Source organism: Ailuropoda melanoleuca, chromosome 15 (genome assembly GCF_002007445.2).
Source record: "Ailuropoda melanoleuca isolate Jingjing chromosome 15, ASM200744v2, whole genome shotgun sequence".
In the NCBI taxonomy this organism is placed as follows: Eukaryota; Metazoa; Chordata; class Mammalia; order Carnivora; family Ursidae; genus Ailuropoda; species Ailuropoda melanoleuca.
Genome location: NC_048232.1, coordinates 11,876,475 through 11,893,707, shown reverse-complemented (window position 1 = coordinate 11,893,707; position 17,233 = coordinate 11,876,475). Strand labels below are relative to the sequence as shown.

The window sequence follows — 17,233 nt, the reverse complement described above, 5'->3', positions numbered from 1 at the left end:
GAGTTGGGATCAGCTTCATATTTTTACTTGAACAACATAAAAGGATAGTCCCTTACCTTAAATGTGAAACCATCTGGGTTGCTTTTCTAAGATACTACAGAAATCTATTTCCTCCAATACAAAAGAGTAAAGAAAAGAATTTAAACTAGAAACTATAAACAAGACATTAAAAATGAAAATTTCATGGTTATTTCAGACATGTCTTTAACAAGGATTCTCCCTGGACGGAGGTGGGGGGAGTCTAAGTTACTGTGAATCTGGGCAGTGTGTTCTCTTGGCATGAAGACAGAACTAACTGTTTACTGTATGGTGACTAACATAACATAATTTTAAAAAATTTAAAACATATATGGATACATACACACGCGTGTGTGTGTGTGTGTGTGTGTGAGTGTGTGTATTAAATCAAGTTTGCCTAAGCAAGATTATTATGACAAAGCCAAACAGAGAAGATCTTTTAATTTTATTCTAAACGTTTTAGGATATATACACACACAAAGGCACTGTTGACTTTTATGACTGGCTAAGCTTAGTGAACTGTGGGTTTACAAAATAGAGCAAATCCCTATCTTTTCACCACCTTAGCAAGAAAAATTTCTAATTCAAACAATACAGACTAGTCTCTAGTAAGGGAGTTTGCTTGTATTCATAGAATTTGCAAAACAGATCTCAATAAGTATTAAGCTTATATGAAGCTGAATACGGTATGAAACACATCCCGTGAAACTGGCCAATCATATACAGACAGTGTGAATGATTCAAAAGCAAAATTTTATTTCGCGATACCTGTTTTTGTGATTATGAATATACAGCCTGATCCAGGGAAATTAATAGACAGCTGTTTTTTTTTTTTTTTTAGGAATTAATAAACTCTCTACTGTACGAGCCCATATACCTGTGGCTACAACGAAACCAGCGAACCTACTGTATGTTCTGCATGTACGGCAGTATGTTTTCACTTGTCCGGACGATCAAGTAAAAGCCCACAGCGCTCACATGAAAAGAGCCCCATCATAACTGTGATACAATTACCACGGCTGCAATAAAACCACAACGTACACACAACCTCATACAGATGTGTCTTAAGTGGATGAAGAAAAATAACAATATAATTTATTTAAAAAAAACTCCAAAGATACTTTTCTTAATTACATTTGTGACCACTTCCTTTTTCCCGCCTCCTTAAAAGATTTTCAAAGTTTATCTGTGAGGCCTCTTCCTTCAGTTATATTTACTCTCATGATGTCACACACTAACTGCATGAACAGTTCAGCTCACACACATGCAACAACAACAACAACAACAAAAAGAAACAAAGAAAGAATCTATTATCAGAAGACTGGTATGTTCAGGATTCTAAGGAAATCCACAGAATATGTCCCGCTTAGAACATTTTGATTTTCTTTCTCCTAAAATAAACATAATGAGGCAAAATGTTTGCGTGAAAACAAATAACACAAAAGCACAACTCTTGGAGGAAAAAAATCTGATATTTACCAACAGTTTGGGGGGAAGTGAGATGTGAACACTTAAATGATGCAGTCCATAACATGGATCTGGAGTGTGTCTATGTCGGGCAGAACTTCTCCACATTTGGGGCAAGAATGAATTGGAATATTCCGCTGTTGCTGCTGCCGCCAATTTCTGTCCTCAGCTCCTGGGAATAAGCATTACATGAAACACTATTCCATTTCTTCCACGTTGCAAGTGACTTTGTTTGATTTTAATAACGAACAATTAATGTTACCATCTGTTATCCTTTGCAACTGATACCTAAAGGGGAGTGAATACAGGGATTTTTTGAGGGGGGGGTCTTTAACTTAAAAAATCTACACAGAGAAAATCTCCCCAAATGGTACCCACTTTCCTACTACTTTGGGATTTGGGCTCTAGTCCGGGTTGTAGGCATGTGAAAATATGTGGCTTCAGTTCTAGGTACAGGACAATACGTGCTCTAATAAAAACAAGAATATCTGAGAGAAGGAACAAGATAGATGAAGATACGAGCTACAGAGGAGAGAAGGTGGAGAAAACAGTAAGCAGCACATGGAGAGGTATCCTAGAACAGTGTGAACCTTCTCAGAAGCAGAGACAAAAATTCATTCATTCGGCCCATGAGTCTGAGCACCCGGGAGGTGGATGAGAGGGGTACAGAGATGGTGGGGACTTCAGGCGAGAAAAACGACGGCAGGAGAGCATGAGGGAAGGGCCACACTGTGTTATGCACAAGGCAGGTTAGGGGGAGGACAGAGAAGGGCCCCCTGATGAGAGTCATTGCACTTGAGAGGAGTTTTAGGGATAAGTAAGGGCTGCTCGGGCAAAGTAAGTGATGAGAAAGAATGGAAGAATGGGTTGTGTCACTTTGTCCAATTTTGGAACTGGACTGAGGGGCAAGTCTAAATTAAAGAATGCTGGAAATAAGCCTTGACTCTAAGTAGGTCCCACATGTGCAAACTGTGATCGATGCTGGAAATGACTTCTGGTTCCCGGGACCTCTCCTTGGTCTGACCCTCCTGGACCAACGCAAACCATTTTGGTCTCAAGACTTTCAGTCAGCCCCTGAAATGTTTGTTTTTGGAAGCAGACAGCAGAGGCAACTTTCAACATGGTTTTTGGCTTCTGAGTGTATTACCTGAATTGAATAATATGTGAGACCATGGCAGATAGTTTGTGTTCAGTACACTCCAGAAGCATCCTTGAACGGAAATACTGATCACTAGGCATGAGATCTGAAAGTGGGGGACTTTCTAATGGTCTCATGGTCCTAGATCAGGAGTCAGCCAACTTCTTCTGCTCTAGATGACAACCGGTCACCGACTAGGGACTACTGATTCTTCACTTTAAACTTTCTGGCATCCATCTGTGTTGTTTTTTTTTTTTTGTCCTGGTGTAGGTTTCAAGACACAGACTTGGGCTGTTTCATTAGTCAGTTTAACGGGTTCCCTCTACCTCCAGGCGCTTTGCTATAAAAAGCTTACTCCATTTTCATTGTTAACACATCACACTCCTCTCGACCCTGGACCCTTTAGTCTCACCCCATACTTATGTAAAATCATAGCTTCAAGGTCAAGCTTAAAGTCACACCTTTTCAAAGCCTTTCTCAGCTCCCCTGGCCCTCAGTGATCAACCTGTCCTCTGACCTTCAGCACCATTATTTCTATTACTTAAATATTATCTTGTTCCATGAACCCATCCTTTTATGTGCACATCCTGTCTCTCCAACCAGGCCATACGCCGCCACGGACCTGACCACACCCTGAGCTCAGCTGAGTGTCAAGGACCAGGGCAGGAGCACTGATGGCCACAGGTGACCATAATGATGAAATACAGTCAAGAGGGGCTACTGTTTAAGGCAGCTTTGTTATGAAGCTAAAAACATTATAATAATAAAAATAAGATAAAATAAAAATCTCAAGACAGTCTGTTTGGAATATTGCTTTTTACAAGACAAAAAGCTTATTAGGATAATCATGAATAAATCTGTACTTTGTGATGATTTTTAGATTATAAATATAAGAGTATGTGACTTTTTTTTTTTTTAACATAAACAGGCTTTGCCTTCTTTAATTCTGACAAAATAAAATCTTCCTCTAAGAAATTCAGGTGCAAGAGACTGTCCTTTTGGACCCAAAACAGTGTTGTAGGCACTTTTGATAACAGAGGTATATGGGTGTTTCCGGGATACTTAAAATCAGATTGGAGAAAATGTCTGGTGGTGCTCAAGTGGGTAGACAAAGCTTTCAGAGAAGAACACGGCTTTACCCTGTGACGCTAAACACGCCTGAGACCAATGTTCATGTCAGTCCACCTGCTACTTCTGCACATGCCCCAGCAATACTGTGTTTCTTTACTCTTCTTTTTTTCTTTTTAAAGATTTTATTTATTTGACAGAGAGAGAAACAGCCAGCGAGAGAGGGAACACAAGCAGGGGGAGTGGGAGAGGAAGAAGCAGGCTCATAGCAGAGGAGCCTGATGTGGGGCTCGATCCCAGGACTCTGGGATCACACCCTGAGCCAAAGGCAGACGCTTAACGACTGAGCCACCCAGGCTCCCCAATACTGTGTTTATTTTCAACCTGAATTCCTACCTCTAATGTTACTGTAACTTATTTTTTCCTGTAAAAGAACTTTGGTGGGGGAACAGGGGAAGAAGCGAGGTAGAAGGGATACTCAGAGAAATTTCCTCAAGATTTCAGTTGATGATACACACTGATGGTGCTTCCTCGCTCCTGCCAACACCGTGATGCGGTTCCACTGCAACAATGGGTTGGCATGTGGAAGGGACTCAGACTGGTGCACCATTAAAAAAAAAGGTTAAAAAGCCAGTTTTATGTGAAATTTAGGATGGCATCCTAAACGCAGATTCTTCTCAGTGGCATGTGACGTTTTGTCTAGCTATGTCAGTCTTCAATCCTTTGAATTTTATCTTTTTTCAAATCTAGACTCTTGGACACTACTTCCCTTTCAGTGATGTACTATAACACAGGGGTTATTATACATTACAGAACACTATAACCAGTGTATTAAGACCATGTATAAACATTATAACCAGTGTATTAAGACCATGTATAGTGATGTACTATAACACAGGGGTTATTATACATTACAGAACACTATAACCAGTGTATTAAGACCATGTAATAAACACAGCACTGTCCTTTTAACAAGCGTCAAGATCAATCCCATTCAGGCAGCTAAGCCCGGATGTGACACACAATTAAATGACAACCGACTACGTGCAGTTCCGTGTAGAGGATAAGAGTCGGATAAGCCTGGGTTCCATGTCCAGCTCTGCCCCTAACTCACCTTGTGATCCTGGGTTATTTAACCCTGTCTTCTGTAAGACTGTGACCATCTATAACTCATGGAATTTTGTGAGGATCACAAGAAATAATGCGTACGAAGTGATCAGCACAGTGCACGTGCACAGTAAACTCAATAAAATGCTAACATTATTACGTGTATAACACCAGGTAATGGGTGAAGATACAAGCTCTGGGAGAGCTTCATTAATACGGTACTTTGATGCAAATTTAGAACACATAAGTAGTTACAAAATAAAATAGCAGGTGACTACTACAACAGGAAGAGAGTACTTCAGAAATTCAGGAGGGAGAGGTCACATTCTTGGAATCTTGGAGATGGTGTTTGAAATGGGTTTTACAGATGGGATAGGAGTTCACTGGAAAGAGATGGGAGGGAGACAGGAAGGTGAGTGAGGGAAGGACGCCGTGTATGCAAGTACACGCAGGTATACCAGCCTAGGACAGGTTCAAGGAGCAGGGAGTGATTCGGCTGGCTAATAGCTGTAGGGAATTAGAGGGGGAAAGTTAAAAGTTTGGCTCTGCCAGGTCTTAACTGCCAGGATGAACAGAGTCTGGTGTCTGGACTCATTTTGGTAATGAATGAAGCATGGGGTACACTGGAAATAAGACTAAGGGATGCCATATTTTTTGCGGTTTGACCTGGAATTCATTGTGTAGAATGCAGTGAAATTTGTCTTCAAGTATTCTCTTCACAGGGTAGTTATTCCCTGGAACCCTGAACACCTACAATCACACGCAACTCACCTCTCTGAACGAGGTAGGCCTGCTGCTCGGGGTCACTGGTTCTTGCCCCATGACGGCTCTGCATCTCCATCAAGGACTGCCTGCTGGGATGAAAAGCAACACGACAGTGATGTTCTAATGCCCTGAAATACGACAACATTAAGCAGACATTCAACAGCAGCATGCGGAAAAAAGAGCTGAAAAAAAATGCAAGGTTCAGAGAAACCAGATCTTAAGGATTAACTTGAATTTTAAATATTATTGGCACCAGGACACGGAGTAGTGAAAGAAACTAACAATTATGATTAAAAAAATCAATCAGTAAATAACCAAACTGTCAACTGATAAGGGAATGGACTAGAAAAAAGTGGTATATTTCTAAAACAAGACACTACAGAGCAATTAAAGTGAAATAAAACTGCATATATATTTACAAATACATGCACCCAGAGTTCAAAATCACCGTGTTAGATAAAGCAAGCTGCAGAACACCTAGTGACCATTTTGTAACTTACACACAGAGAAACTAATATTGTTTCAAGATAAGACATAGATATTATATTGATACTACGTAAAAGTATAAGACAGATGGGGATGTTACCCCCCAAGTTCCAGGCAGTATGGGGCACAGAGAGAGAGACATAATGAGGGGTGGGAAACAGAGGAGGCTCCAACTTCACCTACAGCACCCTTTTATCTTTTGATAAAATATCCACGATGCAAATAAATGTATGTCACTGTCAGTTCTGGGCGGGATACATAACGATGTGTGTTATTTTATTCCCTGTATTTTTCTATTTCTATTTCTCTACTTTTCAAATTTTTTTCAAAATGGAAATTTAAAAGACAAGTAATTTTAGCCATGTTTTCTTTGAAACACATTGCAGGATTGTTTAAAGTGTTTAAGACTACATACCCCTAACAATGGCAGGACAGGACTTGGAACATACAAGGTCATGTTTTTACAGCATGTCTGAAAGCAAAGAACTCATCACGTTCCCACAAGATGTGTCCAAGCCTCACGGTAAGTCACGCTGAGTGTCAGGGTCACAATCAAGCCAAGTGTGCTCAGCGTGATTCCTACAGCTCAACTTAGGGAGCACCTCTGACAGGCCCCCCGTGCTCGGCCTGTGCCCTGGGCTCCAGGCGCGTGCTCCGAGCCTTCCCGAGCCTCACCTGCCTCCATCTTCAAAAGCATTATTCTCTTTCAGCAGTATTGCCAGCTGCAGCGCCAGCTGCTCCTTTTCTTCGTGTATCTTCTCTCTTGCTGCTCTTTCAGCGTGAAAGTCAGAACAGTAAACCTCCATCTGGTAGAAGGTAAGAGAGACAGAAGTTACTACTTAGATGAACGTGGATTCTCTACGGCCCGCCAGATGACGGGGCGCAGGGGTAGGGCTGCCTCCTCTGATTCGCCTCGTAAGGAACAGGTGCGCACAGTGTTGCTGGAAACCAGCATGGCGACCGCGACTTCCAACCACCTTCACACAGAAGACAAGTGTGTGTGTGTGCGCGCGCACGTGTGCGCACGTGCACTTTNAAGCATGGCGACCGCGACTTCCAACCACCTTCACACAGAAGACAAGTGTGTGTGTGTGCGCGCGCACGTGTGCGCACGTGCACTTTAATCAGAACCCAACGATGACACTGATATAGGTGGTTTAAACACTGCACGTAACATTCATTCAGTAAAATTCTCCAGTCTTTTTAAAAAAAATCATATTCAGAATTAGCTTAATATAGTAAATGGTTTATTTACTCTGTCAGGTATATTCATGAAGGCTGGCCTTAAATTAAATTTTAAATAAGAATAATTAATACATGCTATTCATTGAGTTCCAAACATGTACGAGGTCCTATGTCAGGTGCCTATATTCTTATCTTATTTCACTTTATCAAAAATCCTGGGAATGTAGAATGGCTATGCTCATTTTACATATACAAGTTTAACAGTTCTCAGTCTGGGGTAATTTGGGTAAGTGGTCAAACCAGCACTTGAACCAAGACCGAAGCCCATATTCTATGCCACTTCTCATGGTGGCAGTCGGCCTCCAAGATGGCTCCAGTGATGCTCACCTCTTGGTATTCATACCCTTATGTGGTCCCCTTCCGCACTGAATAGAGCCAACCTGTGTAACCACGTGGCTTCTGCCTTGTTCTCTCCTGGGTCCCCTGCTGTGGGGGAAGCTTGCTGCCATGTCATGAGGGTGCGCAAGCTGCCATGTGCGGAGGCCCACAGGGTGAGGAACTCAGGCCTTCTGCCCAGAACCATGTAAGTGAACTGGCTTGGAAATGGATCTTCCCGTCCATCCTGAGCAAAGCCTCACAAGGGGCCCTGAGCCAGAATCACCCCACTAAGCTGCCCCTGAATGCCTGACCCACAGAAACCTGAAGATGACAAATGCTTGTTGCTGTTTCAGCTGCTAAATCGGAGGGCAATTTCTTACCTAGAAATATATAAATATTATGCCGCGATAGCGATTTTTTCACTGTTACAAAATTTTAAAGTAAAAATGAACTGCTTAATAGTGAAATGAACATTACTCTAATACCAGTTTTTTAACTTTTTGTATTTAAAATTAGTTTTTTCCCCAAATTCCATGGTTCTAGGATAAAAATATTTAGCTCTTACTTTTAAAAGTAAAATTAATAAAAACTTATTCTATCACAGTTTTAGTTACCAAAAAAAAAAAAAACACCAAACCAAACCACACAACTATGTAACCAAAAGGTCATTTTAAGGGACTTCCTGCCATTTGTGAACAGTCCAACATTTTATGCGATCACTGATGCATCATGGGAATTTTTGAGTCAGATCTCAATTTGCGTTAATGTTTCACTTCTATCACTGATCAGCTTTGAGCCAGTCAGACCTGGGTCATTATGTCCATTCCTACGTGCCCTGCAGTGACACCAATGACTCACATTACAGGTGCTCAAAAAGAAGTGGCTGAATGAATGAACGACAGTATCTATGAAAACCCAACAAATGTCCGTGTATAGGAAGACAAAGGATATGACAACAATATCATGAGGTTTGTTTGTTTGAACAAACAAAATGCGATAAAGAGCTTGGGCTTGAAATTCTCTTCCTATAGAAATAAAACTCAAGTCCGTAAGTCCAGTCAACCACCTCCGGATTCCCTTTTTGAATGAGTATGTATGTAGTCATTACAAAATAATAAACTGTTGACTTTGTTATGTTAAAAATAATTTATCAAACCAGCAAACATTTAAAAGAATGATGCAAGGAGGTGGGGAAATAGACGTTCTCATCTCCTTTGGGGAGAGGATAATTTTGGTTATGCATTTTTGGAAGACAACTTGTTAATATTTATTTAACTTAAAGACAGGCATACCCAATAACCCAACCATTCCATGTCTAATCTCACTATAGATTTCACAAGTGTGCAGAGACATACATACAAGAATGTTCAGTTCAGCATTGCTGATAATAGCAAAAATATTGGTACAACCTGTACCTCCATTAATAGAGGGCTGGTTAAATCTATCATGGTAATGCACACTTTGAAATACAACTGTTCAAAAAAATAACAAATGGCTCTGAGTACTAATATGGAGAGAAGTCCAAGATATGACATGAGTGAAAAGTTGTAGTATAAAAGGTATACTGCAATCCCACTTTTAATTAAGCAAACAAAAACAGGAGACAAAGGTTTCCCCCCCTTTTTTGTGGTTTTACATCTCAGGCAGGATGCATCCAACTGATAAACTTTCTGCAAGTCCTCCACCCACCAGGAGCAAGAGTGGGGCCAAGAAGTAACAATAAGCCACGTACACAAATTCTTCCAGAGTAAAAGAAGGAATGTGCCTCAACTTGTTTTCATGAGGCCAGTAAAACCTTGATATCAAAACCTCACAACGACATTAGCAAAAGGAAAGTTCTAGGCCAATCTTACAAAAGTCCTAAGTAAAATATGAGCAAGCCAAATCCAGCAATATGTACGAAGGATAACTCAAGAAATGTAAAGTTTGTTTAATACTTAAAGACCAATGTTGGTGGGAATGCAAGTTGGTACAGCCACTCTGGAAAACAGTGTGGAGGTCCCTTAAAAAGTTAAAAATTTGAGCCACCCTATGCCCCAGCCATTGCACTACTGGGTGTTTACCCCCAAATACAGACGTAGTAAAGAGAAGGGCCATATGCACCCCAATGTTCATAGCTGCATTGTCCACAATAGCCAAATCATGGAAGGAGCCGAGATGCCCTTCAACAGATGACTGGATTAAGAAGCTGTGGTCCATATATACAATGGAATATTACTCAGCTATCAGAAAGAACGAATTCTCAACATTTGCTGCAACATGGACGGCACTGGAGGAGATAATGCTAAGTGAAATAAGTCAAGCAGAGAAAGACAATTATCATATGATTTCTCTCATCTATGGAACATAAGAACTAGGATGATCGGTAGGGGAAGAAAGGGATAAAGAAAGGGGGGGTAATCAGAAGGGGGAATGAAACATGAGAGACTATGGAACTATGAGAAACAAACTGAAGACTTCAGAGGGGAGGGGGGTGGGGGAATGGGATAGTCTGGTGATGGGTAGTAAAGAGGGCACGCATTGCATGGTGCACTGGGTGTTACACGCAACTAATGAAGCATCGAACTTTACATCGGAATCCGGGGATGTACTGTATGGGGACTAACATAATATAATAAAAAAATCATTTAAAAAAAAAAACCACACAAAAAAAATAAAGACCAATGTGATTCACCACATTAACAAACTAAAGGAAAAAGGCATGTAATTATCCAATTATATCATTACCGGAAAAAAAAAAACATTTCCTAAATAAAATTCAACATTCACTCGAAATAAAAATTTTGGCAAACAAGGAAGAAAAGGGAGTTTCTTTGATTTGATAAGTGGTATCTACAAAGCCTATGGTAAACACCATACACTTAGCAGTAAAATGTTAAAAACACTGCCTCCGATACTGGGAGCGAGGCAAGGCTGCCCACCATCTGCACTGTCACACAACACTGTATGAGTGACCCAGTCATGTAATAAGGCAAGAAAAAGAAATAAAACATAGGAAGAACTGGAAAGGAAAAAACCCAAATCTGGCATTATTTAAATGATATGATTATGAATGTAAAGAGTTGAAAAGAATATTCAGAGATATTATTAAAATTAAAATGTGAACTGAGCAAGTCTACTGCATACAAAATCAATATATAAAAATCAATTCTATTTTTATATAACAGCAGGTGTTACAAAACGAAGATTTTAAAAAGGTGCTACTTATAATATCATAAAAATAGAAAGTTATCTATGAATAATCTAATAAGAGATGAGGAAAATCTTTACTAAGAAGAATTAGAAGAATTAAAGAAGATACATCATGTTCATGCATTGGAAGAGTCACTGTCGTAAAGATGTCAGTTACCTCCAAATTGACTTATATATATGTTTAATAAAATTCCAGTCAAAGTTCCAGGAGGTTCTTTGTGTGTGTGTGTGTGTGTATGGAAAATACCAAGTGGATGCTAAAATTTAAATGACAATGAAAAAGGGAAGGAAAATCTAAGGTCCTTTCGACAAGTATCAATGCAGTAGGAAGAGTTACTCTACCAGGTATCAAAATTTTGGTGCTTCATAATAAGTCAAGACAGTATGGTACCAGAGCAAGGATATAAAAATAGCTCAATGGAACAGTAGAGTCCAGAAATAGATCCATAGACACATGAACACAATATATGACAAAGAAGGCAGCACATTACTTAAGATGACATTTTAAATAAATGGTGCTAAGGCAAAAAATAAATCTTTACCCTTACCTCACTCTACAAAGAAAAAATAATTCCAGATGGTTTCTAGATCTTAATGTAAAAGGAGAAACAGTAGAACTTTTAGAAGACGACACGGGAGAACATCTTCATGGCCTTGAGGTAGTGAAAGTCTTTTAACAGGACACAAAAAGCACTAATTGTAAGTATGAAGACTGATAATGTAGACAACATTAAAATTAAGAAATTTTGTTCATCAAAGACAACTTTATGAGCGTGAAAAGACAAATCACGGAGCCAAGATATCTGCAACAAATATAACTGGCAAGGGCTTGTGTCTGGAGTGTATAAAGAACTCATAAAATGAAGACAGCAAACCAGAAGGAAAATGGTCAAAGACATCTTCAGGCACTTCACAAAAGAGGGCACCAAGAAGACTAGTGAAAACTTGAGAAAGTACTCAGTCTCATTAGTCATCAGGGAAATGCACATTAAATGAGACACTATTATATGCCCACTGGAATGCTTACAAATAAAAGTAAAAATACTGATAATACAAGTATGGGTAAGGATGTCAAGCAATGGGGACTCTGTTGACGGGAGTGAAAGCTGGTACCACCACTTTGGAAAAGTGTTGGCAACATCCACTAACACTGAATAACCCTTGTTCTAGGAACCAGCAATTCCACACATAGCTAGATATGCACGCAACAGAAATGAACACACAGGCCAACAGAGAGACATCCATAAGAATGTCAGAACAACCTCAATCATAATGCCCCAAAACGAAAATAATCCAAATACCTACCGTAGAATGGATAAACACAATGAGCTCTACCCTTCAAAGTCCGGTGCACTTTCCACACAATATACCTCAATAAAATTTTTAAAAATATATTGGTGGCAATTATATAAAACCCAAAAATATATTTCGAACACCATCACTTTCCCATAGGGGAATATAATCAGGGTTGGCCTCACCCAGATCATGTTTCAGAACGCAGCTCACCTGAGCCCGAAGAACAGTCATGGTCTCCAGGTCCTCCTCCTGCTTGGCGATGGTCTGCTTCATCTCATCCAACTGCAGCTGCTTGGAAGCCAGGGCCTTCTCTGCCAGTTCCAGCTTTTCACTTAGTTCTTGCAGGACCATCTTATCCACTTTTTCTGACTAAAAGAGACAAGATCATTCTAGAAATGGCTGTGAAATATTTCGACCTATTTTTTTTTGAAGACTTATTTATTTATTTGAGTGAGAGATGGTGCATGAGCAGGGGTGGGGAGGGACAGAGGGAAAGGGAGAGGGAGAGTCTCAAGCAGGCTCTGCGCTGAGCACAGATCCCAACATGAGGCTCAATCTCACAACCCTGAGATCACAACCTGAGCCAAAACCAAGAGTCAGCTGCCTCACCGTTGACGCCCCCCAGGCGCCCCTAATTCAATCTAATTTAGTAAAACATTAAACGAAGTTTTATTTTTTTAAATGACTGGCTCTAAACTATTCTGTTAATTGGCAATGATAACTTAGAGAATTGTATTCATTTAACTTAAAACTTGCAAATTATAATTTCTTAATTTAAAGCAATTAAAAAAACACTAAAACTAGGGAAATAAATGACAAATCCTAATCTCAGTGAGGTTGTAACTTGCTGATACTGTTATTTTTCCCACTGATATTACTCTTACGTGGTGAAGTCAGTGGAAAAGATGAAACATGTTTAAATTAAAAACTGATCACCTCACACCTGTCAATATCAAAAGACATAAAAGAGGTTCCTCCAGAAAAAAATGGAGGTTCCTAAAAAAGTTAAAAATAGAACTCTTTTAAAAATAGAAATGATCCAGCAATCCCCCTTCTCCATATTGGTCCAGAAAAAATGAAAATACTAATTCAAAAAGATATAACCACTCCTGTGTTTACTACAGCATTATTTATAATAGCTAAGATATGGAAGCAACCTAAATGTCCACTGAATAACTGAACGGATAAAGAAGATGTGATCTATATATGTACACACACACACAGATACACACACACACACACACACACAGGAATATTGCTCAGCCTTAAAAAGACTGAAATCTTGCCATTTGTGACAATATGCATGGACCTAGAGGGTATTATGCTAAGTGAAGTAAGTCAGAGAAACAGACAAATACCCTATGATTTCACTTATAGGTGAATCTAAAAAACAAAACAAATGAACAAACAGAAACAAACTTATAAATACAGAGAATGAACTGGTGGTTGCCAGACGAGAGGGAGATAGGGGGATGAAGGGGATCAAGAGATACAAACTTCTAGTTATAAAATAAATAAGTCAAGGGATGTACAGTACCGTGTAGGGAATACAGCTGACTCTTGAACAACGCAGGGGTTAGAGGCAGTGAGCCCATGCAGAGTTGCAAATCCACATGTAACTTCTGACTCCCTAGAAACTTAACTAATAACAGCCTACGGCTGACTGGAAGCCCTACCAATAACTTAGTGGATTAACACGTATTTTGTATGTTATATGTATTATATGCTGTATTCTTATGTTGGCCTTATGTTACCTTACAATAAGGTAAGCTAAAGAAAAGAAAATGTTATTAAGAAAATCATAAGGAAGAAAAATACATTTGTAGTTCTGTATTTTAAAAACTCTGCATATTAAGTGGCCCCCTGCAAACCCTTTTTGTTCAAGGGTCAACTGCACAGTCAATACTATTGTAATAACTCTGTACGGTGACAGATGGAAACTACAAATAATGAGCGTTTCATAATGTATGTAAACACTGGATCACTGTGCTGGACACAGAAAACTAATCTGACATTGTATGTCAACTCTACTTCAATTCAAAATAAGTAAGTAAATAGGTAACAAAAAAATTTACGAGTCCTAGAGAGGAACAATATTCTATTAAAAAAAAAAGAAAAACAGGGATGTCTGGGTGGCTCAATCAGTTAAGCATCTGACTCTTGGTTTTGGCTCAGGTCATGATCTCATGGCTGTGGGATCAAGCCCTGTCTCCTCGGGCTCCACACTCAGCAGGGAGTCTGCTTGAAAGATTCTCTCCCTCTGACTCTCTCCCCATTTGTGTACACTCTCTCTCTCTCAAAATAAATAAAACTTAAAAAAAAACAAAAGGAAAACAAAGAGTACATTTATAAGTATATAAAAGCAAAGACCCCTTCTAATTCAAAGCTTCCACAATCTTTACTTATTTATTCCAGCTTTATCCAAGTAAAACTGACAAATTAAATTGTAAGATATTTAGGGGTGCCTGGGTGGCTCAGATGGTTAAGCGTCTGCCTTCGGCTCAGGTCATGATCCCAGGGTCCTGGGATCGAGTCCCACGTCGGGCTCCCTGCTCAGAGGGGAGTTTGCTTCTCCCTTTCCCTCTACTGCTCCCCCTGCTCATGCTCTCTTTCAGAGACACTCTGACTACCTGTCACAGTCTTCTCTGACAGTCTGTTAAATAAATAAATAAAATCTTAAAAAAAAAAAGTTGTAAAATATTTAAAGTGAAGAATAAGACAATCTGATATGCGTATACAGCGTGAGAGGGTTCCCCCCACCAGGTTAATGAACATGCCTATCACCTCACACATGGACCCATTTTTAAACTGCCACACCATGCTAGCGTTATACCAGTGTAAGTGGCAGTCTGGTGAGTCCAGGGTCTCAAGGTCACTGACAGCAGCAAGTTAGCTCTGTGACAGCTCCACGGAGACAACCCCTCCAGTGGCAGCCTGCAGTCTCGCTGTGCCTTGCTCATGTGGGAGCCCAACTCTTGATTCCAGCTCAGGTCATGATCTCAGGGTCGTGGGACTGAGCCCCCAAGTCGGGCTCCGTGCTCATTGGGGAGTCTGCCTGAGATTCTCTCTCTCCCTCTCCCACTGCCCTGCCCCACCCTGCCCTCTTTCTCTCTCAAATGATAAATAAATCTTAAAAAAAAAATGCTAAAAGCTTACTCCCTGACTGTAGGGCATTAGCGCCATCTTTGCATACAAGGCACATTATACCCAGATGGAACTTCAGTTCAACACACTTAGACACAAGAAATCAATTATAAACTGAAGAACAATCTTTGAAACAGACTTAGTTAAGGATTAACATGACTATTTTACATATAAAAACGTTTACAGTTTCTGTTCTTTAGGATGCTATGAAAGTCATTTTTTTCTAGGAGTACCTCTTTCCTTTTCAGTTCCTCGAGTGTTTTCAATGAATTATTGTATTCTTGAAGAAGCTTGTTATGTGTCAACTGGAGAGTGGCTAACCTGGACCTATTTAAAAAGAAATTAAGAAATGGAATCTTGGGGAAATATCATAAAAACTTAGTCTTGACTTCCCACCTTCTTCTGAACACTCGACTAGCCAAGTCTTCTTTCCCATCTTTACCATCCCACCGCCTGCGAGCATTTTCTTACGCTCAAAGGAAACAATCTTTCCAAAAAAAAAAAAAAATCAAGGTAGATTACAAGTAACTTTAATAATTTTGTTATAATAGAACAAATTTTATCTCCTCAGAGAAGTCTCCCGGTACTCCTTCAAATACAGAAAAGAGAAAAATTTTTAATTTATTCTTAAATCCTAATTCCAGCCTTATGAAAGTGTTCTTCTATATTCTTGTGGCGAGTGGTCATTCAGTTGTGGGATACTCACTTTTCCTCTTCGGTTTTAGCTTGCTCCATTTTGATTTCTGATCGCATGCTTTCCACTTGTAGCTCCAACTTTTTGTTGTTATAAACAAGCTCTTGCTTTTCATTCAGCTCTGATGGGGTTGCAGAATGTTTCCTTTCAAGGGCCTGACATCTAGGGAAGATCAAAATTTCATGAGGATAAACAACGCTCCTTCATTTCTCAGTGGCTTTTAAACCAACCCCAAGAGTATGTAGCAAATGCAAAGAAATTTAGGATTGCATTTTTCAAGGATTTAATAGTGCAAAGTAAAATATTTTACCCTCCTTGCTTCTTAACTAGGCTAGCAAGTAATATTTCTAAACTCTCATGCCTCAACATTAAACAAATGCAGATCTTTTTTTTTTTTTTTGGAAAAAAGATTTCTATGTTTCTGAAACCTTAGGCCTAATGTAAAAAAAAGTACAGACCTAAGACCACACAAGCTATGGAATAACTGTCCTAAGTAGTCATGCAAATATATTTTTGTTCTCCAGACACAGACTAAAATAGTAACTGGCTAAAGGTGCTTTTCCTATTGTGATCCATGGGTATCTTCAATATTTTAAAAAGTGTGCGTTCTGTTAAACATAAAGAATATGACTTCTGACAAAGATTTAATAAGGGAAAAGGAAGTGTCCTAAGTTCTCTTAAAGATCAGAAAGAGAATTTCAATATAATAAGAGCAAATATGAACCAATGGTTGCTCTACGCAAGGCATTAACCAAGCATGGTAAACATCTCAAAACGACGTTATGAAGTAGGGCTAATGATGCACATTTTACAAATGATAAAACTAGGCCTCAGAGAGCTTAAATAAATAACTTGCCCAAGGTAATACCACAGATAAATTCAGATCCATGCTTCAACTAAGTCTATCTGTCCAAAGTCCCTGGCTTTGTTAGGTGCTGTGCTGTGCCAGGTTACCCTAATACGGTATAGCCTCGGGAAGTCTAACTCTAAGGCAACAGACACTCATGTATTGTGCTGGATATAAGTTTGCCAACGAATCCAAAAGAACATCAACTTAGTTTTTTAAAATTTTGGGTAACTTGCTATAATAAGAAAAACAAGCAAATGCAAAGTTCTCAACTTAAATATGAGCTTTCATAATTGATTGAAAATGAATTTTTCCCCCAATAAATCTCAATTTTTTTCCCCAATAAATCTCACTCAAGTTCTTCTTTCTCCTTGCAGCTTTCATTTATTTTGCTTACATCAATATTGTCAGCTCAGGTAAGGAAATCTGGCTTATTGCTTTTTTTACA

The 17,233-nt window shown here is 39.4% G+C and overlaps 1 protein-coding gene across 4 annotated transcripts in view; it reads right to left on the bottom strand.

The window, feature by feature from the left end:
* Positions 1-750: 750 nt before the first annotated feature.
* Positions 751-17,233, bottom strand: part of OPTN (optineurin) — a 43,608-nt gene continuing 27,125 nt past the window's right edge. For 2 of the 4 annotated variants that reach the window (XM_034643855.1, XM_034643858.1), the window contains 6 exons: positions 15,951-16,100; positions 15,478-15,571; positions 12,311-12,469; positions 6,725-6,855; positions 5,570-5,652; positions 751-1,657 (listed from right to left, as the gene is read on the bottom strand). In XM_034643855.1, the coding sequence (XP_034499746.1) occupies positions 1,530-1,657; positions 5,570-5,652; positions 6,725-6,855; positions 12,311-12,469; positions 15,478-15,571; positions 15,951-16,100 (745 nt within the window). In that variant the 3' untranslated portion in view covers positions 751-1,529. The remainder of the gene's footprint in view (positions 1,658-5,569; positions 5,653-6,724; positions 6,856-12,310; positions 12,470-15,477; positions 15,572-15,950; positions 16,101-17,233) is intronic. The other 2 variants (XM_034643856.1, XM_034643857.1) reach the window with 2 other exon arrangements.